Source organism: Populus nigra, chromosome 3 (assembly GCF_951802175.1).
Source record: "Populus nigra chromosome 3, ddPopNigr1.1, whole genome shotgun sequence".
Classification (NCBI taxonomy): Eukaryota; Viridiplantae; Streptophyta; class Magnoliopsida; order Malpighiales; family Salicaceae; genus Populus; species Populus nigra.
The window spans coordinates 20,876,787-20,904,316 of record NC_084854.1 but is presented as its reverse complement, the minus strand read 5'-3'; the positions used below and the strand labels follow the sequence as shown (position 1 = coordinate 20,904,316).

At 34.4% G+C, this 27,530-nt stretch overlaps 3 protein-coding genes across 6 annotated transcripts; 2 read left to right on the top strand and 1 right to left on the bottom strand.

Moving 5' to 3' along the window:
• The first annotated feature begins 671 nt into the window (after nt 1-671).
• LOC133689695 (leucine-rich repeat extensin-like protein 6) lies at nt 672-3,563 on the top strand. 2 transcript variants are annotated; one of them, XM_062109687.1, is made up of 2 exons: nt 672-2,547; nt 2,725-3,563. In XM_062109687.1, the coding sequence occupies exons 1-2, from the start codon at nt 672-674 to the stop codon at nt 3,213-3,215; spliced, it is 2,367 nt and encodes a 788-aa protein (XP_061965671.1). In that variant the 3' UTR covers nt 3,216-3,563. The 2 variants fall into 2 exon arrangements, with proteins under 2 accessions (XP_061965671.1, XP_061965670.1); XM_062109686.1 differs by having other exon boundaries at nt 672-3,563.
• Nucleotides 3,564-10,614: 7,051 nt separating this feature from the next.
• LOC133687976 (vacuolar protein sorting-associated protein 26B) lies at nt 10,615-15,740 on the top strand. Of its 2 annotated transcripts, none has more exons than XM_062107338.1 (12): nt 10,615-10,879; nt 11,008-11,051; nt 11,155-11,229; nt 11,335-11,409; nt 11,493-11,565; nt 12,178-12,222; nt 12,858-12,969; nt 13,753-13,819; nt 14,163-14,207; nt 14,436-14,491; nt 14,824-14,999; nt 15,314-15,740. In XM_062107338.1, the coding sequence occupies exons 2-12, from the start codon at nt 11,049-11,051 to the stop codon at nt 15,490-15,492; spliced, it is 906 nt and encodes a 301-aa protein (XP_061963322.1). In that variant the 5' UTR covers nt 10,615-10,879; nt 11,008-11,048; the 3' UTR covers nt 15,493-15,740. The 2 variants fall into 2 exon arrangements, with proteins under 2 accessions (XP_061963322.1, XP_061963321.1); XM_062107337.1 differs by having other exon boundaries at nt 10,615-10,922.
• A 3,883-nt stretch (nt 15,741-19,623) lies between these two features.
• LOC133689606 (probable protein phosphatase 2C 44) lies at nt 19,624-25,441 on the bottom strand. 2 transcript variants are annotated; one of them, XR_009841324.1, is made up of 6 exons: nt 24,518-25,441; nt 23,913-24,170; nt 23,535-23,811; nt 23,176-23,330; nt 22,061-22,156; nt 20,089-20,142 (listed from the first exon to the last, which is right to left on the bottom strand). XR_009841324.1 is itself a non-coding variant. In XM_062109531.1 (5 exons), the coding sequence occupies exons 1-5, from the start codon at nt 24,590-24,592 to the stop codon at nt 20,005-20,007; spliced, it is 903 nt and encodes a 300-aa protein (XP_061965515.1). In that variant the 5' UTR covers nt 24,593-25,438; the 3' UTR covers nt 19,624-20,004. The 2 variants fall into 2 exon arrangements, 1 of the variants encoding a protein (XP_061965515.1); XM_062109531.1 differs by lacking the exon at nt 22,061-22,156 and having other exon boundaries at nt 19,624-20,142; nt 24,518-25,438.
• Between the last annotated feature and the right edge of the window lie 2,089 nt (nt 25,442-27,530).

Genomic DNA, 27,530 nt, shown 5'->3' with positions numbered 1-27,530 from the left:
GCTCTAGGTAGATAAACAATGACAATAAATTTATATTTTTTTTATTAGACTTTAATCGTGTTTTTAACAATTTTAAAATTTATTTATTTATTTAGTTTTAAATTAACTTTCTAACTTCTTTTTTATTTAAATTATTTTGATGGATTAATATCAAAATAAAATTTTAAATAAAAAAATATTTAAAAAATCAATAGTGATAAAGCCCCATCGACACCACTTCAACTCACACGCAATGAAAATAGGCTGGAAACATTTGGGTCTCCACTCACAGTAGCATTCCTCATTTCTCTTCCTGTTTTGTACAGACGTGCCAGCATGTTATGATTTCAAATTCGTCTGAAACAACTATTTTTTAAAGCACCCAGCAGCAGCGGCGCTAACCTCTAAATTAAATGTTAATTAGTACTGGTTAAATGAATAAAAATTTGAACTCAAATGGATTAGATTAGGGTTTGGTACTGTTAAAATGAATAAACAATTGAACATTAAGAGGAAAAAAAAGGTGGGGTGGCAAGTAAAAAGAGCGAAACTACAGCAATGAAAAGGCTAAAACAAGGGCTTTATAAAACAAAGTATAGGGAGGTGGGAAAGGGCACACTGTCCAGCGTATCTCATATGACACCAACTCTCTCCTTCATGTGACTTGCTTCTCTTCATCCAGGCAAGCATCAATGTCATCTCCTCCTCGCTTATTCTTGATTCTTTTCTTGCTTGTTTCCACTTCCTCTTTCCTCTTCCAGATCTCATCTGCAGCCCATGAAGATGAAGGTCATGATATAGACGTAGATCCAAACCTCAAGTTTGAGAACCCTAGGATCCGCAGAGCCTACATTGCCTTGCAGTCATGGAAACAAGCCATCTATTCAGACCCACTCAACTTCACGGCCAACTGGAAGGGCTCAGACGTGTGCTCTTACATGGGGATCTTTTGTGCTCCATCTCCCCAGAACAAGAAAGTAAGGGTGGTGGCTGGCATTGACCTCAACCATGCTGACATTGCTGGCTACCTCCCTACCGAGCTCGGCCTTCTTACCGATCTGGCACTCTTCCACATCAACTCCAACAGATTCTGTGGAGTGGTGCCCAATAGTTTCAGCAAAATGAAGCTTCTACATGAGCTGGACCTTAGCAATAATCGGTTTGTGGGCAAATTTCCGAAGGTTGTTCTCTCATTGCCTTCCCTCAAGTACTTGGATCTGCGCTTCAACGAGTTTGAAGGTTCTGTGCCCTCCCAGCTCTTTGACAAGCCTCTTGATGCTATCTTCTTGAACGACAACAGGTTCCAGTTTGGCATCCCAGAGAATCTTGGGAACTCTCCTGTTTCTGTTCTTGTCTTTGCGAACAACAACCTTGGTGGGTGCATTCCAGGCAGCATCGGAAAGATGGGCAAAACCCTGAACGAGATCATTCTCATGAACGACAATCTCACTGGATGCTTGCCTCCCCAGATCGGGATGCTCAAGGAAGTAACTGTTTTTGACGTGAGCTTCAATCATCTTCAAGGCTCTCTCCCTTCCAGCATTGGAAACATGAAGAGTGTTGAGCAACTTGACATTGCACACAACAGTTTCACAGGTGTTATACCTGCCAGTGTTTGCCAGTTGCCTAATTTGCAAAACTTCACCTTTTCTTTCAACTATTTCACTGGCGAAGCTCCTAGCTGTGCTGCTATCGGAGGCGTCTCCAATAGTACCCAGAATTGCATTCCTGGAAAGACAAATCAGAGATCAGCCAAGCAATGTTCTTCTGAAGCTGCACGCCCTGTTGACTGCAGCAAGTTCAAATGCGGTGGCAGTGGTGGCGGAGGTGGAAGTGGCTCTCCATCAACACCACCACGACGGCCGTGGAGAGGTTCTCCAGTTAGAAGGCCAGCACCAAATCCTGCACCCATTAGAAAGCCATTCTTAGCATCACCACCACCACCACCCACTTCCAAGTCTTCACCTTCCACCAGATCACACCCCCCACCACCTCCTACAAGGTCTTTCCATCCGCCGCCATCTCCACATTTTGCATCCCCACCACCGCCTAGTAAAAAAGTATCGCCCAGAACGCATCTTCCACCACCACCGCCTCCACCCCCATCTCCACCTCCACCTCCACCTGTAGAACAACAGCCACCAACTTATCACCATATACCGCCACCACCATCTCCTCCTCCTCCACCCAGCCATTACCACTCAAATCATCCAGCACCGCCACCTATCAAAAAAGTCTCACCCGGTACTCATTACCATGTACCACCACCCCCGCCTTCCCATCAATACCAAGCACCACCGCCACCAAAGCAGTCAGCTGAAGTTCCAGCACCAAGTTACCACCCTAACTCTCCACCACCACCCCCGCCTTCCTGTCAGTACCAAGCACCACCGCCACCAAAGCAGTCAGCCGAAGTTCCAGCACCAAGTTACCACACTAACTCTCCGCCGCCACCCCCTCCACCAACGAATGGATATACACATTCTCCTCCTCCAACCCAGCCTACTGCTCCAGTTCCATCACCAGTAGAGTATTACCCACCTAAAGCAGCTTCTAGTCCACCTCCACCTCCATTATATCAGACGCCGCCACCACCAAGTTACCACACAAACTCTCCACCACCACCCCCTCCACCAACGAATGGATATACATATTCTCCTCCTCCAACCCAGCCTACAGCTCCAGTTCCATCACCAGTAGAGTATTACCCACCTAAAGCAGCTTCTAGTCCACCTCCACCTCCACCTCCATTGTATCAGACGCCACCATCACCGCCGCCGCCTTCACAAGAACCATGGCTTCCCCTACCACCTCCACCATCATCTGGGTGTATCACTCCAGAATCCCCGCCGCCGCCATCACCTACACCAAGCTATCAGCACCCACACCCGCCGCCGCCGCCGCCACCTACCCCAAGCTACCACTACCCGCAATCACCATCTCCACCACCACCTATGACAAGCTATGAACACCCACAATCACCTCCACCGTCGCCACCTGTGCCAAGCTATCATCACCCGCAATCACCTCCCCCTCATCAACAACAGTGGCATTATCCACCATCAATATCCCATCAACAAAGTCCTCCGCCACCTCCCCATAATTCATATGCACCCCCACCACCACCACCGACTCCATCGCCGCCGCCGCCAGCAATTGAGAACACAGTTCCACTTCCACCGATTGTAGGAGTATCGTATGCATCTCCTCCTCCCCCAACAATTCCCTACTATTAAGTGGCAGGTTGCTGGCAGGCATGAGATGATATATTACAAGGATTAATGGCACGGTTTCTAAATTTTTTTCTTCTAATATTGTTGCACAAGGAGAAGGATGATTAAGAAGATGTGAGTCACAGGTGAGTCGGTCATGTTGAGAAATATTCTTTTGCGTCTACAACATTGACAATCATCCATCGGTTCCACCCACGCGTTTCGTGTTTTTGCTGAAGCAATTGCTATAATTCTTTTTTTTTTTTTAATTTGATTTTCTGATTTTTTTTTTAATTTTCGAAGAACAAACTAAATTGATCAAGTTGTAGCAATTAATAACATATTATTGTATAAGTTTCTGTTAATTTTTTATCCATAATTTGTATTAATTGATTCTCATCATGCTCCATGATTTTAGTTTTCTGTGCATGCACGGGGCATTCATAGCAGGAGGAGACTAGCAATAGCTAACTAATTATATGTTTATTATATAAAAAACTAATTATATATTATTTGTTTTTGTGTTTAAAATTATTTTAAGTAAATTTTAAAAATGTATTTTATTTTAAAATTTATTAAATTAATATTTTTTTTAATACTTTTTAATTTTTTATGTTGAAATAAAAAATAAAATTAAAAAAATACTTTGATTATTTTACAAGAAAAAAACAATTTATATTATAATACTAATAAATTGCATCATATTGTTTTTTAAAGTGTTTTTTATTTAAAAATATATTAAAATAATTTTTTTATTTAAAAAAATATTTTTAATATTAATATAAAAAATAATTTCATATGTTTTCTAGAATCAAACGAGTTTTTAATACACACTAAAAATTTTATGTTATGTGTGTTTGTGTTTGATATCTCAATAAAAGTTTTTTTTTAAAAGATGTTTTTATTAAAAAGATTTTATAATTTTTTATAATTAAAATTATTAAAAATTAATTTAATATTTTTTCCAGAAGCAGAACGTACCGTGCTCATAAATATTTGCAGTAGTATTTCTCATCTTCAGTTGTCTACTGGGAGTCTGGAGGGAGCGGTACTGTATCTACATCCTCCATTTCTTCCATGTTTAATATTTAGCTTAGCATAAACCATTTGGGCTATTATTTAAAAAGGAGTAGTGATCGGTGAGATTTGTGGGATCGATCAATATTAAGCAGATGTTGAGTTGTTCGTATAATCTCAATTCTTAAAATGACATCGTTTCGGGATGCTATTCAAAAGATTTCAACAAGAACAACGCTGATCTTGATTAAGATTTCTGGAATTGGACTTGCGAATCTGAAGGGAAATCACTCATTTAATGCATGAAGCTACCAAGATTCTTGGCAGGAGACAGGCATGCATGAGCGTATTTATGTAGACGACCTCCTTTGAAAATGGAGCGTGGCAATTTCAGATTTCCTCATAAATGCTCCTGCTGTTCTGCATCAAAGCAAAGCTTCCAATTAGATTTTGGGGCGGGGACGGGACCCTCTGTGCATTTCGCGAATATGCAGAAGGGACGGTTCCTGACTTCATAATAATAATATCTGCAGCATCGCATTCAAGTTGTTTTCCTGGACAGGCAGAGAAATTAAAGAGCATTGATAAATACTGGTAGGATGAGCAATAATACATTACAAAAAAAATAAAAAGCTATCTAATATACACCAGTACTCCCTCCAACCTCTCTGCAAGAGATTTAACCTTGTTGGAAAAGAAAAAAACATTTACCAGAAACGTCCAGATTATAGCAACAAACTTGAAAGGATAACTACGAGGAGATATGATCTTGAGTTACCTAAATTATATAGATATAGGAGTTTGAATTATTCAAGTAGGAATTCCGTTGTGATCCTAGTAGTATAAAACTCATATGTATGCTACACAAATACGCGTACAGAAACATTTTAGTTTGTTTTACATGGTATCAAAGCTTTAAAAGACAAACGTCTATCTATGTCTTCCTCGTCTTCTTCCTTCTCTCTCAATTCTGAAACTCAACTTTCCAATAATTCTTCTATTATTTCCATGTCTAATGTGGTCGCCGTCAAATAATTATCTTCCCTGGAAAGCATAGATAGTGCCTTCCTTCAGGGGTCAAAATCTCTCCATACCAACACCAGCCCAAGTCATTTCTATCTCTAACAATGGAGTTATTTCTGAAATACTAAATCTTGCGTATACTCAATGGGTATGACATGAAAACCTCCTTCTTAGCACACCAATGTCTTCCCTTGCTGAAGGTGTGCTTAAACAAGCGGTCAATTACCCAACATTTCACGCTGTGTGGCATGCTCTAGAGGAAACCTTTTCTTCCTGATCTTATGCGACAATTTTCCAAATACGCAAACATTAATTGGCCACTGCAACTAAGGGAAATCAATCTGCCACAAATTATTTTATTTTCATCAAGAGACTTATAGACGAATTAGCCATTGTTGGACAGTCTATAACATATGATGATATTATCACTTGCATACTTGTAGCATTAGGCCATGAATATGAACAATTTTATGCTGATAATAATATTTACTTTGAGTTTCATGCTCATTTCTTTCTTGTCAAGTATGTTGATAATAATATTTTATGTTGATGATAACAATTTAGTGCTATTTACTGAAGCATGCATCCAAGAATGCTCACTGGCAAGGAGTTCTCTGCTTTGCTACAAAATAAAACTTAGTCTTTAGTTTCACCTTCAGCTGTTACCAATATTGTGGGATGTTGTTTGGTTTATAAAATTAAAAATAGAGTAGATGGGACTCGTGAGCATTACAAATCTTGTTTAGTCGCCGAAGGATTCCACCAACAATAAGGAATTTGCTTTTCTGAGACCTTTAGTCGAGTTATTAAACATGCAACTATTTATTTGATACTCTCCGTTGCAGTTTTTTCTAATTGGATTATCAAGCAATTTGACGTACAAATTGCCTTTTTGCATAGTGATTTACAAGAAGAAGTGTTCATGTCTTAACCATAGGGTTATGTTCATCCTCCATATCTCAATCATGTCTGCAAGTTATATAAATCCCTCTATGGTTTATGGCAAGCTCCAGGAACTTGGTTTTCTAAACTTTCAGACAAGCTTAAGTCCTTAGATTTCCATGAACAGAGATGATACTTCTCTCTTTGTTTTCCATACATTAACTATAATTGTTGTTTGTATTTTTATTTATGTTGATGATATCTTCATAACGGGTTCAAGTCCAGCTGCCATCGATAATATAATTAACTGTTTGAAGGACATATTTACTGTCAAAGACCCGAGTTCTTTAAATTACTTTCCTTGTATAGATACACTAGGTCTTTTGGAATTGTAAATAACAGCCTACTGTAGCTCGCAGCAGCACTGATGCATAATATAAAGCTCTATCAAATACAACATCAGAACCTATATGGATCAAGGTGGTTTTATTTGAACACAAGCTCCAATCCTATAGCGTGACAATTTTGGAGCAATTTATCCCAGATCTAATATTGTGTTTTGCAACCATGTAGTAGTTAATCCAATAATAATAGCTTGAAATTAAAGGGTTTTTTCTCCTGTGTTCTTAAATTCAAACCCTATGATTGCTAATATAATAATTACTAGAGATTTACATGGTCGTCGAGATTAGTTGAGGTACATATAAATTGACTCGGATATTCATGATAATAATAATAATAAAAAAAAAACAATATTGTGTTTTGTGACAAAATAGAGCACATCGAATTAAATTTTAACTTCGTTAGAGATCAAGTTTGCAGTAAACAGTTAGTGGCACAGTTTCTTTCCAGTAGAGTTCAATTGGCTAATGCTCTAACCAACCCTTACCAGCAATAAAAACACAAACAAGAGCAAAACAATCTTAATGTTCGTGCTCTACCCTCTGGATTGTGAGGTATAAAGGATCAAATACTTGTAACTAAAGATAAGAAAGATAAGTTTCTTGAGTGATTGCCAGCCATACATGCCATATGAAGTGTCAAGATTATAGCAGCCAACTTAGAATGATAACTACGAGGAGATATGATCCTGAGTTACTGGAATTATATAGATATAAGAGTTTGAATTATTCTAAGTAAAGTAGGAAATCCGTGGTAATCTTATTAGTAGAAAACTCATATGTATGGTACACAAATACACATGCAAAAACACTGTAGTTTTTCAATTGTTTTACACTTTCTATGGTGAGAAAAGGAGGAAAATAAAGCAGTCATGCCTTGTTACCATGGAAACTTACCTACCCTAAAATCCCATATATCTTCAAAGGTTAGGTCGAGAAGCTCCAGCAATGGACCTGAGGTTGGGATAAGGATGACAAAATTATCTACTATTTGAGATATAACTCGATCTAAAACAAGTCAATAGTAGTTAGTTGGCCCGTGTTTCGACGCAAGTTAGATAAAAAAGTTTAACATGAAAAAATGAATATACAACCCTGGCTTTTCCTGAGGTTATTAATAAGATTTCAGTTATTGCAACCCTTGGCTTGACGTTCTGTTTCTTGGCTTGACGTTTTGCCACACAAAGCTCAGAGTAAAACCCTGAGCTCAGGTGTGGCTACATAACGTTCTGCCACATAAAGATATGAGTGAAATCCTAAGCTTATTAATAAGGTTCCATAATTGAATATGAATCAAAGAATTGATGTATATATTTAATAAAATAAATAGAGAATATATGTGTTAATAAATGATAAAAAAATTGTTAATGTTGCGTCAGGAGAAGTATCTTAAGTTAGTTTTTAATGTAGTAGAATAATGTATTAATATTGTAGATACCTTTTGTATCATGATTTTTTTAATTTAAAAATATAAAGATGTTGTTCAAGCTTAATGAAATCAGTTTTAAAATATATGGACCGATAAACTAAGAAAAGATTATTAATGCTAATTAAATATTAAAATAAAACGATAATATTTCCTCAAAAACAACAAAAAGTTAAGTATACAGATATTTAACCATGAGTTTTTTTCAATTTATATTTTTTTTACCTTAGAGGTTACTTTTTCTTATAAAAACAAATATTTTTATTTTTATAATATACCAGGCAGCTCATTCATAAAAAATATAAAAGATAAAAATTAAAGATAATTATAATAATTTCTTTGAAATATTATAAAAATATATAAAAATTAAAGGGTTTTCCAGAGCATTTGATGACATTATAAAAAAAACACTAAATCCCATTAAAAAGGTGAACAACGTATAATAAAATAATATCATATTTGAAGTTATTTCATTTGAATGAATTTAAATTAAAAAAAAAATAAAAAACCTTTATAAATAGAGTCAAGATGCCTAGGCCTGGACCATAATAAAAAAGGTAAGGCCCCATAAGCATGCTAGTACGTTGTCTCCTTTTTTTTTTACTTGAAAAGAAAAGGTAGATGGCATGTCCAGCGCGATGATAGCTAATTGTTGTTTATTTTTTTTTGGTATTTCAAAAATATTTTTTAAAAAAAATTATTTTTTTATTTTTTTTATTTCAAATTAATATTTTTTTTAATGTTTTTAGATTATCTTAATGCTCTAGTATCAAAATTAATTTTTTAAAAAAAATATTTTAATTAATTTCTAAGTGAAAAACACTTTAAAAAATAACCGTAACCACACTCCCAAACAGACTTACTACTATGGTCATCAATAACATCAAGCAGCTAGAAAAGCCAGGTTCCAACCCATTCGATTAAAGGTAGCGTTTGTTTAGGAGGTTGCGTCTGCGTTTTGCTTAAAATGCAGATGCAACTTGTTTAGTAATTAAAAAAACATAATTTATTGTTCATGGGTCCCATAGTGTTTTTGCGTTTGAAACGCAGGGGGAAGGAAAGCAAGTTATTGTTGCCTCTTGCGCAGATAGTTCACTGAACAGTGTAGCATGACATTAAACCGGGCCCGACCTAGTAAAATAAAAAATAAAAATTATTTTTTATTTTTTAATTGTGTTTTATTCGAAAAAATAGTGTTTAATATTATTCAATGATACTACATAAATTAGATGGAAATCGCTTGATGACATAACATTTACAGAATTTGATCGCAATCCAATTTTGTTCCTGATTATATTTTACCTGATATTGTTGTGCGCTTAAGAAACCAAAAAAACTGTAGTCCTTATCGGATATATTTCATACGTGATGGAATTGTAGATAGTTTAATGGAATAATAAAAAATATTTTATATAAAGTATTATTTATTTCATGGTGTAATAGCAATAGTTAAATCAACAATATTTAAATTAAAAACCATCAATATTAATATATATTTTTAAAAATTATTTTATAACATCAATTTCAAAAGCATTCTTAACCAAACATGTTAAATTACTTTTTGTTCAACTTTAATTTCAAACACAGTTTTAACCAAACATATATAAATATTAAATCAACCTTGACCAAAAGTATTTTTTATAAAATAATTTTTTTCAAATCACAGTCACATAATACCATACAGACCCAATTAAAAACTCACTTTTAACTTTTTTTCTAAAATGACTTTAGACTCCTCAATGAACTTGTTAATAAGCTCAAATCAGCCCTCAATCCCTACAAAAAAAAAAAAAAACTAACTAAAAAAAAAAAACATTCCAAAGGCTCAACCTACCTTTTGCACCAAGATGGATGGATAAAAACACTACAACAGAACTCTTTTTCCTAAATGAAACCCAACGATGAAAGAAAACAGTTTTCTTGGTGGCTGGATTGTGGGCACCAAACTAACCTCTTCTCTAGTCTCTCCTCCCCCATTTCCCTACGACCCTCCTTTTCATTTTTCAAATTTAGGGACTACAAATGCTAAAACAATGATTAAAAAAACATGAAAACCTTAAGAAACATGGATCAAAATAGAAAATAAGAAAGCTTAATGGAATAAAATTAAATCTACAATTTATTCATTATCAAGCCCTAAATAAACTACAAGATAGCTAATTCCACCTCCATAATGAGATATAAATCCTATCAGAAAATAACTAACTTCGCAACTCCTTATCGAACATTAATTCTATCATAAAATAACTAGTTTCTCAACTCATTATCGAGCATTAGCTCCATCACATAATAATTAATTCCTCAACTTATTATCGAGCATTAATTCTATCACATGATAACTAGTTTTTGTTTAGATTAACATGGGTGTCCGGGTTAATTTGCACGTACCTCGACTAATCTCACGAGCCCTGAAGTTAACGATAATGTAAACCTCCAGTAGCTATTATATGAGCAACTACAGGGTTTGAATCTGAGATCACAGAAGAAGTAAATTTTTTAGTTTTAAGTTCTTACTACTAGACCAACATCTAGATAGATATGATAAGTAGTTTTTAGCCCAGACACTTGTTATATTCATTATAAGATGGTAGTTCTTCAATTCATTAACGGACACTAATTTGGTTTTAAGATAAGATAACTAGTTATTCAACCCATTAGTAGTCACTAATTTCATTTGAGGATAAATAGTTCTGCAGTCCATTACCATGTATTGACTCCATTACCATCTCATGTATCAACAAGCACGTCATATTATTTTTCATTCAATGCTTAGAAACAATAATAATAATAATAATAATAATAACTGGAAAAAAGAAGAAGAAGACAGGAAGGAGACTACCCTCTCTCTTACAAGTGTTTGTTTGTGTAGAAAGTAGAATCCAAAATCCCTATTTATTTATTTAAGATCTTTACTCATCACTGACTCACTCTTTCTGTGGGTGAGTTAGCTTTCGCGTTAGGGTTTCATTCATTTCATTACTTGTAAGCCCTCGCTTTCTTTTTGTTTGACTTCATAATCACAGCTTCATTTTTGCTTATTGCTTTTTTGATCGGCTTGGTTTTGCAGATACTTGACGATTTGAGCTAAATTCAATTCAATTATACAGAATGGTATCTTTCTTTCTTCATTAATTATTATTATTGTTATTCCTTTTTTTTGTGTGTTTGGTGATAAAATTTGAGAGTTTACTAATCAAATTGAATGGATGATCAGAATTACCTAATTGGAGCTTTCAAGCCTTCATGTAATATCTCCACCACTTTTTCCGATGCAAAAAATCGCAAGCAGGTGTTTTTTTTTTTAATTTCAATTTTAATCAACTGGATCCCATCCATCCATCATTGTTTGTGATTGTGGACTCATCAAATCAAATCACATTGGGCTGATTGGTAGGTTCCGATGAAAAAGGAGAATGGTCAAACAGTTATGGTTCCCCTCTTCCACAATCAAGAAAACATTGCTGGACAGGTGCTCTGTAGTAATGTTGTATATCTTGCTTGATTCATCTTGGCTTCTTCATTAATAAATTTTTATTTTTATTTTTCCTTCAGATTTCTATAGAGCCTCTCCAAGGGAAGAAAGTTGACCACAATGGTGTTAAAGTTGAACTTCTTGGCCAAATTGGTTAGTCAAGTTTTTTCATTGCATTTCTTGCCATTTGCAACTGCTGTGCGTTGAGTTGCTTCTTTCATTTCTTGAAACAAAATGGTTTCTCTTTGTAACCCAGCCTCCCAGCAAACTTACCCTTTGCTATTATTCATTCATCCATGACTGGCAGTCGAGTCCAAACTTCAAATATTGCCTTTTGTTAATTTTCATATAAAAATATTGTTAAATATTCTGGTCCTCTTCTCAGGATTGTTTTTGTTAATGGTTCAGGCATGATACAAAACCAGACAAGTAATTTTAAACCTGTTGTTGGATTGCCTCTCTCTGAATATTCTTCGTTAATTAAAAAAATATAAAAAGCTTCTAATGCTAGCTGTACCAATAATAATAATAATAATAATTTATAACTACTTCTTTGTTTCTTTTTAAAATAAACATTAATGAATTTTATGAGCTTTGCTAGCTATCCTACAGTGATTTTGAACTGCTCTGTTTTCTACTTGGTTGAAATTGGATTGTTTTGTACTATTTGCTTTTTAATTTTTGTCAACTCTCCTGCATGCATGCATTATTTTGTCCTTGAATTGTTTTCCAAAGATTTAAGGAACTTTTTGTTCTACTTCGCAGAGATGTATTTTGATAGAGGCAATTTTTATGACTTCACGTCACTTGGTGAGTATTCTATAAATGATTTTTATTGCTTTAATTTTAGTTTTTTCTTTACACGGTTCCTGTTTAGTATGTGGAAGTCTATTTTGTTTATTGCAATGATATTGAAAACCAGATTGGATCAGCTGACCTGACTTGAAAACCAGTGAACCCTTTAATTTTGTTTAGGTTACCTCCCAAGTCCTTCCTAGTAAAATCCTTGGTGAATTGTTTTGCCAATGATGAAACGGGTCATTGAAGAGGAAGCACAATAATCAATGGCCTGGGTTTACAATTTAAGTTCTGATAAAAAGGTTGAACTTAAAATGGTTTGGTGTCTCAAACACATGCTGTGCTATTTGGAGAAATGGGTGCCCTGCTAAGCCATCAACTTTTTATTATTTCTTTACTCCTTGTTTTGTATACGATTGAAAAATAGTGTGTACCATGCATGTTACTTTATCTTTCTTTATAAATTTCATGTTTTATGTACCGTTGCATACTTTTATCTGCTATAAAAATTTGTGTTATTAATTATCAACGATATATGACTGCCCCCTCAATTGCACTCTGCTCACGACCTTGGAAATAGCCATATTTGTACCCAAACAATAATTGATTGGATTTCAGACATGATTCCGCCTTCTCTCGCTTTGCAGTACGTGAATTAGATGTTCCTGGAGAAATATATGAAAGAAAGACGTATCCATTTGAGTTTTCCACAGTTGAAATGCCATATGAAACGTATAATGGGGTGAATGTGAGGCTCAGGTATACCACTTATTTAGTCTTAAAATTTGCAAGTTAACTATTTTTTTCCTTATCCCTTCTGTTGATTATTTCAAGGTGTTTTGTGGACATTGTGCTGTTAGTTTTCCTCTGCAAATTATTTCAAATTCAGTATATGCAGTTTTGAGAATGGTTTTAGATTCTATCTTTGTAAGTTTTCATAATCCAATTGCACTAGTCCTCATCTGCAACTAAAACATGGAAGTAATGGTAAACATGGTAGCTCCATGCATCGTTTTACATGTCAAGGCATAGCATGACTTTAATTTGGTTATTGAGTCATTTAAAAATACAAGGCTGCAGTTGATTACTTATTTCTACAATTGAAGCAAAAAGCAATTAAGAATAACATCACAATCTCGTATCATTTCTTGATCATAAATATATCTCTATCAAACTGTTGGCATTTCATGTTTCTTTACCTTTAATTTGTCATCTTTGAAGTTCAGCCTGTGGAGTAAAATAGCGGTTGTCACTAGTTCATCCTAATGTACATCGATAGTCTTAATATACAGATTATTGGAGATGTGTTTTTTCACAATTACCACTTTAATTTTTAGCATCAATACACTCAATAGCATGGAGAGAATAGAGATAAGAGTGGAGTACAAAAGGAGTGGTGGAATAATATAAGATTAGGAATAATCAGTTGCTTGGTACTCAGGATGGAGATCTAAAATAACTAAATTTTGTAAAATGAAATAGATAAATGATATTATAATAGTTAATTGATGTCTTAATGATTTGCTCATTTTCCTTCTACAGGTATGTTTTGAAAGTGACTGTCACTCGTGGTTATGCAGGAAGCATAATTGAATATCAGGACCTTGTGGTAATTTTTTAAAAACTTATCACCCGTCTCTCATGTGTGGGCAGGCACGCGCACACAGTTTGCTTATCGATATATCTCTCAGACTATTGTCTTGTATTTTGCAAATGGGACAAATCAAGTTGCCTTTTCTTGTTGGTTTATGAACTTGTTTTATCTGTATAGCAGAGTGCATTTTTGGGAGCTTAGAGTGTCTTTATTATGGCAAATTAGACATTGACCTCACATATTTAGCCTGAATGGTTTTATAATAGATGCGTCATGTTTAATTCATTGCATACTATTCACATGCCTTTTCTATTAACACCTTTTTGTGTTTGTCTTGTATTTCATTTTTATGTACCAGGTTCGCAACTATTCCCCCCCTCCAACAATCAACAACTGCATCAAGGTAAGTGAAAAATTCTACTATCTGTACCTGAAACCTGAGCTTCACTGTCCATGTCTCAACTCATTGTGATGCCTCTGGTAGTTTCAAGTAGACAACTCCTTAATGTACAAAGTAATGAATAGCAACCTTGCAATGGTCACAGTATACAATAACCAGATAGTTTAGTGCCCTGGATGTCCATTTTTTGACTAGTCTAACTCTTTATATTCTTCCTAACAACTTCTGCAGATGGAAGTTGGCATTGAAGATTGCCTGCACATTGAATTTGAATACAACAAAAGCAAGTAAGACAATATAGATTCTGTGAATAGGCTTTTGTCAATCTCATTATGCTTGTTATGCTCTTCTTTGGGCTTTAGTAATCCAAGTGTGGCAGGACAATCAGATCTGTAATTTGAAAATTCTTGTTCTTGTGGTTATGTTCAACTGTGGCTTCTAATCAACCAAGGTGCCTTTCCGGTCATTACACTTTGATGTGTCTAAACCGGGTGGTTCAAACAGTTTGTTTAGCAGCACACTTGGGAGCTAAATCATTTAGTTGTAGAACTGATTGAAATTTCTGCTATGTGACTTTGAAGGATCTCCCTATTGACTCGTTGGAAATTAAACCATGCAGGTATCATCTAAAAGATGTGATTATTGGAAAGATATATTTTCTTTTAGTAAGAATCAAGATAAAAAATATGGATCTTGAGATCAGGCGTCGAGAATCAACGGGATCAGGGACCAATACACATGTTGAGACAGAGACACTAGCTAAATTTGAGTTGATGGATGGTGCTCCTGTCAGAGGTATGTTCACCATTCTTCTTGAAATTTCTTGTAATCTAACCAAAACAACCACTGAGGCAGTATATGATGAAATGCAGCACAAACTACTATAATCCACTTACAAATTATCTTTGTGATGAGTTGAAAAGTCTTTTGACCAGTGTTTCTACTTCACAAGTAAACGCTGACCTGAGTTTTAAATGAATCTTTTATTTTTATTTTTTTTTCAAATTTAGGTATGTTTTGATCTCTTTCTCATACTTGAGTCAGGAAATATCTTTGTTTTTTGTTATTCTTCAAGGCAATGACATACAAGCATGTGGATATTGTTTCAGGTGAATCAATTCCCATCAGATTGTTTCTTAGCCCTTATGAACTGACACCGACCCATCGCAACATCAACAACAAGTTCAGTGTTAAGTATTATTTGAATCTTGTTCTGGTTGATGAAGAGGATCGTCGCTACTTTAAGCAACAGGAAATTACGATATACAGGCTGCAGGAAAGTTCTTAATCATGTTTGATACTCGGTTATTGTTTTATCCACTGAAAAGAGAATAGATGGTTAACTGTGACACCTTCTATAGCCTTGAAATTGTCGGAGAGGGTCTTGTTTTTTTATTGGTCTAGAATGGTGTCTACAGTTGCTTGGTTACTCCGTTGATTGTATATTTTGCTGAAATTGAGTTCATGGGTCACATGAAGACCTGTGTATGCTTTCTTGCTTCAATCATAAAAAAAAAATTGTTTTTCTGTTGCCAACTGTCTTGGTCAGCATTGCAGCTGCAGCATGTGCATCCTGCAGCTTAGATGGTTCTTCCCCCCCCCCCCCCCCCCCACCATCGAGGGATGATCAGGATCAATTTCTGTTCATTATTGGTCTTCATATTTTGTCTGGAAATGTTGTCTGGAAATGTCCCGAAGAGTGGTTGTACTTTTTGTGCTTATTTGGACGAGTCCATGACACGTATAAATCCATTGCCAGAAAAGGGCTTGCTTGAGAGTTGAGAACCTGTGGTTAAAGTTGTCCCTATAGGTTTATCCGTGCGTGCTCACCTGTGTTATCTGGCATTTCATGTTCAGTTTTCAATTCTGTGTGTTCTAGCTTCTTTGCTGGTCGTTATCCTTGGTTGTTTTGGGAAATCTGAGAATTCAAAGTAAAAGCAGAGGTGCACCGTAGCGTATCAGTAGAGTTTGTAGAGTCTTGGTGCTGTTAGCAATTTCTTGCTCAATTAATTATTATTTTTTGTTTGGAAATATATTAAAATAATTATTTATTTATTTTTAAAAATAATTTAAAAATACTAAAAAAAATTAATTTTAATCCGCACTTTCAAGAGGCCATGGAGCATTTATGTTTCAGTAAAGACTAGCATGGTACCTGCTCATTGCCGGCGATAAGTCTATAAAATCTATTTAATATTTTAATTAATTTTAAGATTTTAAGTTAATGAGATTAAAATAAATCAACAGTAATTGTAGAAATGTTTTAGTTGAAAGTATATTTTTTAATAAATCAATTATTCTCGAAACTGCTCTCCTTCAAAAGTTATTAGTGAGACCAAGAGAGCATTCATTCGAAAGAGGTTGATTTCCGATAACATTTTAGTTACAAATGAGAGCATGCATCTTAGAAATAAGCGCAATGGTTCTCGTGAAATGGCTTTGAAACTTGACATAAGTAAGTGTTTTTTTTTTTTTAATGTGAATGTTTGGGTTAGTTTGCACGCATCTTGACTAATCCTACGAGTCATTAAGTTAACAACCATGTAAGCTTTCAGTGACCATCATATTAGTAATTATAAGGTTCAAACCTGGAACCATAAAAAGAATAAACCTTTTAATCTCAAACTCTTATCACTGGACTATCTACTAGATGTTTCATGAGTAAACTTTCTTGATAGAGCTGAATGTTCTTTTTTTAGAGCTACTTATGCTCAAGTTGAGTTTTCATGGCCCCTGGGTAAACTGGATAATGCAATGAATAACCACTGTTACTTATCATGTACAGGAATTAGACAGGAAGATCCATTATCGCCATTTTTGTTTCTCTTGTGGGCTGAAGGTCTGACATGCTTGTTGCGCCAAGATGAGTATCTAGACACTGTCTCTCAGTGTCACATCCTCTTTGCAGCTTATTCACATCTCTTTTGTGGTGCTGATGATGTTGAGTGCACTGCTACCCAGACTGTTAATTTATTGGAGTCAAAACTCTTCTTCAACAAGAACACCGCTCAAAGGCCTCGGAATAGATTGGCAAGTTCCTTGCATGTTGGTGCTCAAGACCGTTCTCTAGGGCTTCCATCTACCATTCAAAAGTCAAAACACTAAACTCTCGCTCAATCTATTCCATGGCCTGAGAAATTACTCTGAGATTAATAGTCTGTGGCCACGACAATTCCAATCTACACAGTGGCCTGCTTCAAACTGCGTTCCTCTCTGTGCCCAGATGTAAGCAGAATGGTAGCTAGATTTTGGTGGGGTCAGCGCGATGATGGAAGGAAAACACACTGGTTAAGCTGGCGTTCGTTATACGAGCACAAAGGTCAGGTTGGTATGGGTTTTAAAGATCTTGAAGCGTTTAACTTAGCAATGCTAGCAAAACAAGGATGGAGTTTACAGTTATCTGTTCTTTAAAGGCAAATATTTTCCTTCCAGCTTTTTTCTTAAAAGCTACCACAGCAACCGATCCTTCATTGGGATGGTGAAGTGTATTAATGGGTAGAGAAGCTCTGAATGAAGGTTTAAGATGGTGCAATATTGCCACTGGATGTTTAGTTGATTGTATGGATGATCCTTACTTACTCTGTAAACCTCTTTTCAGGCCAATATCATCACGTCCTCTTCCTAGAACTCTACGCTGAGTGCATGAACTGATTGACTGGAATGTTAGGTGCCGGAACGAGTCCTTCTTTTCCTCCTGTCAGGCTTGTATGACATTTCTCTTCTGATGGGAAATACTAGGTGATTCTCGTGTTGTGATTTCGGCTATGAAGAAGAAGAGATGTTTTAACCTCAGTGATCTTCACCTAGTTCTTTTGGAACTCGGAGTGATTGTTCTCTTTCTTGTACCAAAAGAGTGTGTAATTCGGCTGTTCATGCACAATGCTTTCATTGGTTTTCACTCTTGCTACAATGTTGAAGTTGCTCGGAGATCATGATGCAAAGTCAAACATATTGCAAATATTTTTTATAAATTAAAGCTCATGCTTGTAAAATTCTTTAAATATTAAATACAAAAAAAAATCACAAAAAAAACTATTAAAAAAAAACTTGAAAAACTCATGGTCTATATCATAAGACTGAAATAAACTAAATAAAAAAAATTTGAAGGTAACCACAAACCAATCTTTTAAAAATATATAAAATAACAAAATTGTAAAAGAAAATGAGAAAAATAGCTACTACATTAACTTCTCAAATTCTTTACTGATCATTAGATCGAAAGCACTACAAATAAAAAAACCGCAAAACCCAATTCCTAACAAATCAAACGTTGAATGATAAAACTGAAAAATCAATCACGCAAAAAAAAATATAATTAAAGGAATGAAAGCAAAAATCAAAATAAAAAAATAAATTATAGGTCATCATAAAAATTTAAATTGAAGGGTTAAATTGAAAAGAAAAGAATTAACAAAAGGAAAACGAAATCAAAAGAATGAGGGCTAAATTAAAAAAAATAAAAAATAAACTTTGATTGAATGATAAAATTGATAAAACTTTAATAAAAGAGCTAAGAAAAAAATCAGAAATCAAAAGAATAAGGACCGAATTGAAAAAAATTATATAAAAAAATTATAATTAAAATTGAAAACACAAAAAACTTTTATAAAATGGTCAGGATTGAAAATAACCAATAAAAAAAATATAAGGATTGAAATTGAAAATTTTAAATAAAAAATGATAAAGGTGTACTTTCTATGAAAGAGAGAAAAGAAAAAAAAATGATCACCTACAATAAACCATTCATCATCTGTCACCATGTGCAATATCATCAAGAAAAGGACACGATGACGCTTCTAAAGATAAAGCGAAAAGGACAGGTTTGGCCATTAAAAGGTGTCGTATGCATCACTTACGAGCTGAAGCGTAATGAACATATGCCAACATTTTTTTTAATAAAAAAATACTAGAATACCCTCCATAAACATGAGAATTAAAAAAAAACAATGTAAAAGAACACAAATACTCCTAGACATATATCTTTTTTTTTTGTTTTTTTTAAGGGTAAAAACTATTTTTATTTTATTATAAGATATGAAAAACCAAAAAAATAATTGGTCAACAACTCAAATTTTTTTTACCTTAAAGAGGTAAATAAATATTTTTATTATTTTAAAGCTTTGAAAGATCAAAAATCCTCTTATCAACAATTCTAAAATTTATTTATCTTGGAGGAAAATTTGTTATTTTACTGTGCAAATTTTTTGAAAATAACTAACATGCCTGATCAATCTTTTAATAATTAGTGGACCTCTAAGAAAGACCAAATCACCCCCATAACCAAAGCTTCTATTTTTGTCAACTCCAGAGCAAAAATATAATTTCACACTATAGCAATCCCAAATAAACTGGAGCTGCAATGAAAAACCTACACTTTGATTAGCGCACCTTGGCAACCACAACCAGTATAACACATACATTACATGAAAATCGAGTCCATCTCTATTTATTTATGTCCACAACCTCTATACACAGAATTAAACTTTTGTTTTCTATCTATCGTCTGTCCAGCGAAATAACTAACCCCATTAATGGCTCAATAATCTCTACAGACTACTCCCAGCCCCTGTATAGGGAGGTGGTTCATGGATTAACGAGGTAAATCTCTTTCATAGTTCAAACAAAAAATGCATCACACTTCCACCTCAACTTCCATTCGTTAACATGATTATCTTTGAAAGCAAAAGAACTTAAACACATAGGCTTCAAACGGACAGACCCCATCAGCTGACCATTTTAAAGGGATAACGTGAACAAAGCATGCGGGGCTTGGTGCTGCCGATGTGCTTTCTCACTGGCATCATCCAAAGCGGATCACAATACATGATATATCATCTTTACTCTTTCTGGCCAGTGCCTCAGATGTCAAGCGCTTAGCTGCTGCTTTTGGATCTTTAATTGGTTTCACTAAATCAACTGCCTCCTGATTCTTCATGACCTGCACAGGTGATTCAGTATCATGTACGCTCAATGGAGGGAATTCGGTAATCATGCACAGTTTCATTGCAATTCAGGCCTCTAGCAAAAATCAACGAAGTAAACATATGTGATTCAATGGTTCAGCACATGCTTCCAAACTCCAATGACAGAAAGAATTGCAACTTTCATATGCTAGTGCACCGACAGCGAACTTAGTTCAGAAGTTTCAGCCTAGCAATTCTATACATTGAATATTATCTTAGGACAAATTGATGCATTGTGCTCCTTGACTGTCAGTGTCAATTTTGTGTGGGTTCGGAAATGAATAGGGCTTTGATGTGATCCAGCTTGACTCATCTAATTTTAGCAAAGCTCATGCCCAACTCATATTCATGACAAGCCAAGGATGTAGAGGTTGAGCTTGGCATGTAGACAACTTGGCCTTTTTACATTCAGTTGTGGAGTTTAACCTGGGTCCTGCTGCTGTGTAACTGTTAAGGAAGTTGTGACTTGTGAGCACACCAATTACTATGATCATGTCCTACTTGATCATAGTTAATGATACCAGAAAGGGGGGATGGAATTTCAATGGGAATTCTGGATATTTGTATGTTCAACCCTTTAGGGATACAAAAATCACAACTCTATAAAATCACCACTCTTAACAGGAATGAACAAGGACTTGAACTCCCAAAATTTAAAAGATACAGAAAAATCACCACCTTAGAGATTATAGTTTAAGATAGCTCATGTCTCAATGGAATCCACCAAAGAGATACAGCACTAAAAATAAGGTGTCAAGCTTAACTTGATTTTCATTAACTCAACAATTCTCTATGCCATTCTCGGGTTGTGACATGTATATATAGATGAAACTTACAAGTAAAAGACAAGAAAACATTGACAAGTGAAGAAGTACTTTTCAAATATTAAAAGCCTGCAATAGAAAATTAAGCACCTGGAGTACAAAACCGACAAGTAAAATGACAAAACATGAAACTCTACACCTCGGAGCAAATTTTTATACTTGCTAGCTACAACTTAATATCCAAGGAGACAGATTTTTTTACAAAGCTACCAACATGTGGATTCAAGTCCATTCTAGCCCAAAATGTTGATTTTATTGACATGGCCATTTTTTTACCTAAGCCTACCTCCTCACCAGCATGTAATCTTTAGGCTTAAATCTTCAAGATCCTAGTACTAGCTTGTTGAAAATTTGGAAAGGCCATTTTCTGCAACTTTGAGTACCATATGTGAATTTCCATTTGTTTCTTGTAATACATGTTAAGCTCTTGTGTCAGTTAAGAACTGGGAGATCAGGGACTGAAGAATTTCAGCAGAAGGGTACATTTGTTTTCGAGGACTCTAGTTCGTGCTTAATGCATAAACTTAATAACCAACACATGTCACATTTACATACAACTGTAGACAGCAAATATGAATTAAGGAATGACTTCAAATACTCAACAATGATGAAAGCCTATTGAACATTGTTGCACATATTATTTTCTGCAGGTGCATGAAAAAATAGAAGTTGACAATTACTGGTGAATATACCAATATTTTCTGACGTGTGATGCAGCAGTTATCAGTTTTTGATATTCAAATTCTAATGGTGAGCCATGTCATTTGAAAGGGTTCTAGGTGTGACCCAACTGAAGTCCCATTTTTTCTTTGTTTCTAGCAGCAGATTATTTGTTTAATCCTACATCCCTCAAACCTCAAATCTTTTTATTTGTTTCTTGTAACAAATGTCTTAAAACCAAATTAAGGTTTGAAACGTCAATTATTTGGCCAGGGAGAGTAATTCGAGCTTAAAGGACGAGAAAGGAATGTGGGAAAAGAAAGGAAAGCAAGAACTTTGATAGTTCTTTTGTTAAGTTACCAAGCTAAAACACCAACACCATTACATGGACAGTTTTAACAATGCTCACCAAGAATCGCTCCCATATTGGCAAAGTATAGTTCTTGGTTAAATTCCCCAAATGACTTTACCTAGCTCAAGGCTTCCTATCTGCTAAACAGTGGTCCTGTTATCACTACCATGTCAGTTACATTCATGCTGGGCTAGGAGAGCTACTTATCAAAAAATAATTGGAAACTCAACCATCACAAACTCCTAAGTAATATGCATGATCTGATTATTTAAGAAGTAAGAATTAATTAGGAAACAGTTAAGGGTGGGACAAGCATCTGATCCATCCTGGGCCCAAAACAAGTTCTCTTTATTCAAATTTTCTGGAAAATTATGTCATTTACACTGCAGAGTAAACTAAAATCCATCAAACATCGCCTCCAAAATGTAAATTGCCCGAGTAGTTTTAACTGCCCCCTTCTCTAAGATATTACATCTCTTGTTTTTTTTTCTTTTTTACCAACTAGTTTCTTCTGTAATCTAAATTTTTAAACCTCAATCTATAAATCAACATCGATAAAGATAATCAAATCCTCCTTGGAAATTTGACATACTATAATCAAAGCAACCTAACTACAAATTAAAATCAATCCCACCCCTTAACATGTTGGAAGAAATTCCAAAAACATGCTGAAATGGCCAGGAGACATGGTAAAAACTTCATGATAAGTTTCTTAAAATTGTCAACTGTTCTTAAATAAGTATATCCAGGTGATATCACAAGGATGCATACTATGAAAATGGATTTACTAAATTGAATATCATCTAAGATCCCTGATTCCATAATTCCACTATGTACCTCATCATTGTTTTCTGTTTACTTATTCAACCCATCCTTTTGTCAGCTAATCCTTCATATAAATCAATTAATTTCCATGTCAATCACATAAATTTAATTCATCTGCTGATAGAAGATAATATTTTGGGTTAACACACCGACAGTCTTAAGTTCCTAGGTCCGCCACCAACTAAATGTAGTCTGGTATCAACATGACAACAAGTGTCTCGATAAGTAGGATCATTTCATACATGGTTGGAAAAAAAACAACAAAAAAAACAAACACCATGGAATAGATTGCATGATGATGCACAGATTCAAAAACTAGAAGTTATAGATATATTATAATGACTGACCTTCCACAATCCGTCGCTTGCTAAGATAAAAAACTCCATATTTGATTCTATAGGTACATGTCTTACATCAGGCTCTGAACTTAAATGCGCTTTAAGGCTATGATCCCCAAAAGCTCGTGCAACTGCAAGTTGGCCATTGACTCTAGGTACATCACCTGGAGAAATTATTAGTTTATTAAGTAAAAAGAATAACTGCAACCAAGCCATCTTGTAATGAGATTAGAGTGGTGCAATAAGTTTATACAACGGAAATGACAGCCCAATTAATTATGTGCATTATAGTAGCAAACACAGTCGGCAAAATGTTCCCCCAAAAGAAAAAAAGAGTCTTGAAAGTGATAAAAAACGGTGATTGTTACCAGGAAGGGCTGTGACAAAGCCACCCTTCTTCTCAATCTTTTTTCTTTCAGTGTGTGGTTCATGGTCCACTGTAAGTTGATTAGCACAGCCTCCTTCACAAACAACAGCTCTAGAGTCACCAACATTTGCAATCCATAGGTCTTTGCCGTCGATAAAAATTGCAGTGACAGCGGTGGAGCCACCAGGTCCTAATTGCATTGCGTTCTCCAAAATAAAATTATCAGTGGAGCGATAAGCATTCTTAATGGCAGTGGTGGGATCTTTCCAGAAATTGGGCTGCAAGCATCATCGCAATTCACAGGTAAATAAGAGAGTGAAAGGAATCGTAACAACAAAAACAATAACAACAACAACAGAGATAGGATGGATGGAAGGACCTCGTCAAGTATGTTGTTGAAAAGGTTATCTTTCAAATAACTAGGGACACGATCGCCAAGATGACCATCGAAGATGGCAAATAAACCAAGCTCGTGATTCTTCTTTTTCCTGTATTCAGCGACGTGGTAGTCCTCCATGTCATGACCAGACTTGCCCTCGACCAGGTGGAAGCCATGGGACAATTTCTTAGTGGAAGATTTACTTTTGCCTTTACCAGAACAGTCTGAAGAAGATGAAGAACTGAGACAGGCACCACACTGCAATCAATCAATTAATCAATTGACGGGTCAAAATGTTTCTTTTTTCCCATTCCATCCGATCCCATCCCACAGAAGCCAAATAATATTCACTGTGGAATTGAAATCATATGTAAACAGCTGATAAGAGATATTCTTTTAAGAAAAAGGAAAGAAAAGAAAGAAGCTTTTTGGAAGGAACTCGATCCATATCATCCATCATAAATAGTTGGGTTCGTTGAATTAATAAAAAAATAAATCAAATCCAAGATGGTTACAAGAAAGACAAGAGTGATTAAAGAAGAGGGTGCAGCATCTGGGATTTTAAAAAAAATACATGCGAGAGAGAGTTTAAAGCTAGATGATACCTTTAACTTGTGAAAGACGGAGGTGGAGGTGTGAGACTGAGAAGCACTTGCTGCGGCAACTGATTCTCTACTCATCGTACTTATACTTGTCTGTGCCTCTGCCTTTCTATCTCAAAACAGATGATATAATATGGTCCTCCTCCCCCTCCCCCTCCTCTTACTAATATTAGCGTTTCTTGATAGATACAGATACCGCGCGCATATATGTATATGTAGTAAAATCAAATCAAATCAAAGAAAAGGGAGTGATTGGGGCTGAAATTCTTGTCCAACCAACCAAATCTAATCAAATACTAGGCCGGTTCTGGTGCTGGGGTTGTTGTCTAGATACATGAAATTGTGATGATGACTTGGACGCAGCGACTGTTTGCTAATCCCCGGGTCAGCTCTGAGAGATAAGAAGGAAGAAAAGACAGGAATGATTATCTCCTCGTGTTCTTGTTCTGAGTCTTCTGCGAGGCAGGAGCTTGCGTTGCGTTTACCAAATGAAAAAACCTCTGTTTCTTTCTTCAATGACGCGGCCGTCAAACAAGCTCAAACTCAACTCTTGTAACATTTTCTCCTCTCTCATCAATAATATTATTATTAATAATTTACAAATTAGGGGGGGGGGGGGGAGACTCCTCGTCACAGAGCAGACACATGTAACACCATCATCAGTCAGTCAAAGAAAGACAGCTAATGAATCATCTCCACACACTTTTCCTTTCATTCACACCTTCTGATTTCTAGGCCTGTTTACATCTTAATCCTCAAACTATGTTGTATCTGAATTGGTACCCCCGAGCTCCAACCACCCTTGGTATATAAATTGATGCGAGCCGCGAGGGACGGCGTGGCGCACGCGGTTTCGGATGTGGAATTTTCTCAATTTCTATTCATCTAGCCACAGCAACGACAGAACAGTTCTCGTCTACGGGTGTCCTTTGAGGAATGGTTAAAAACAAAACAAAAAACATATATTTTTGTGTTCTAGATATTGTTACTGTACAAAAGAGATAGACACGATAAAAAAATTAAAAAAAATAATAAAATTATATTTGACAACGATGTTGAAAAAAAATAATTATATATTTTACTTATTAATAATATTATAATAAATATATTAAAAAAACTAAGATTAACTTGACGGATTAACCCTCTCTCTGCCTATAATTTGAATCTTGTTTTGGATAACTTTGAATTCAAATTCACTGTTAGCTCCACTTATAACTTATAACTTGGGTTTTGTTTAGGATAAATATTTAAATTAAATTTCAAAATTATAATAATAATTTTAAAATCAGAATATTCAACTCCACTTGACGTGTTAGCTCCACTTGTAACCTAACTTGTGTTCAAGAATAACTCCTGATTGAATTTTAAAATTAGGATAAGGTCTATTATTTAAAAAAAAAAGAAAAAAAAGAAATCAAGAGTAGAATATTCTTATTTTATTTTATTTTTTTATGATACAAAGAGGTTTGACAATTTTAGCGGGTGGACTCCACCGTCATAGATTCTAAGAAAAAAAAAATCGTTCTTGTCGTCTTTCCTGGAACCTTCCCATCACGATGACCGATATTAACTTTTCATTTTGATTTTTGTTTTGTTTTTCAGTTGTCTTTCTTCTTTCTTTCTTTCTTTTTTTTTGTTTTCTAATTTCGGTTTTTTTTAAATCATGTTTTTTTATGTGATTTTTAAAATAATTCTTTTAATTTTTATTTAAATTAATATATTTCCTCTCTGATTTTTTTATTTTTTTATTTATTATTGTTTAAATAGTGGCTATATTTTTAATTATTTTGTATGTATTTAATTTTTAATTTTTAGTATTTTTATTAGTATTTGATTGTTTAAATTATATCACCACATAAGAGTTAGCGTGATTATAAGTTGCGATATAACTCATATTTCATAATTTTTTTAAAAATAATTGTTTAAAATTAAATTTTTTTTATATTTTCAGATAGATGTGTTAATGTTAAAAATAATTTTTAAAAAAAAATTATTTTTATATATTTTTAAATTAAAAATACATTAAAAATAATTTTCATCTAATTTATAAACACCATGGTGTTGTCGATGGAAAGCAATCTTCACAATATAGAAAGCGACTTGATGCAACAAAATCAAATAGAATTAATATATAGTTTTGCTTGTGAAAGGTGACATTATAAGGACTTGATTGAAAAACGAGTGGAACATCGAACAAGTTATTGACAAAGAACAATATATTATTTATAAACACCATGGTGTAGAGGAGGATAAAAAAGACTTATCCATAACTTAATTTGTTTTATACTAGTTTCTCGATGGAGCTTTTTTCTTCTCACCGTAAAAAAAAAAAAAAAAACAACAAAAAAAGGCTAACGTTGTTAACCTTTTTTTATCATAAAAAAAATTGACTGCAAACGGAAAATTTTATGCACGTACTTAATAAAATAAATTAAAATTATATGTATTAATAAAAGATAATAAATATATTGATTTTAATTAAAAATTAAGATAAAGAAGCTATTTCTTGGCCCGGAGGGAGGGTTGTTTAAAATTAAATCTTTAAATTTTTAATTAGTTTGAATCAATAAAATTAAATTTTATTATGCTAAATTAAACATTAATTTAATGTCGAAGCTTATTCTTAATATTGTGATAGCCTTATATAAAATCAACCGCAATAAAACATCAAACATAAAACCAATTGAACTTAATATAAAATAATTAAATTGAAAATAAGAAAAACCAAGTGACAAAAAAATTAAAGAAAAAAAAAAGACATTGTAAGTAACTATTGCAACCTCCAATGGATTGTGTTTTTATCCTGTATTGTGTTTTCATTGTTTTTTTAATATTTCTTTTATCTCATATTGTCTCTTATATTTATAATTTCAAATATTATTTCATTGTTTACCGAGCATTAATTTTACAAAACTGAACTACGATTGTAATAGAAAGCCAAAGGACTTGAGAATAATTTTTTTTCATGTGGTTGATTATTTATATAAATATTGTTTTCACCCTAACTTTTTAGAAG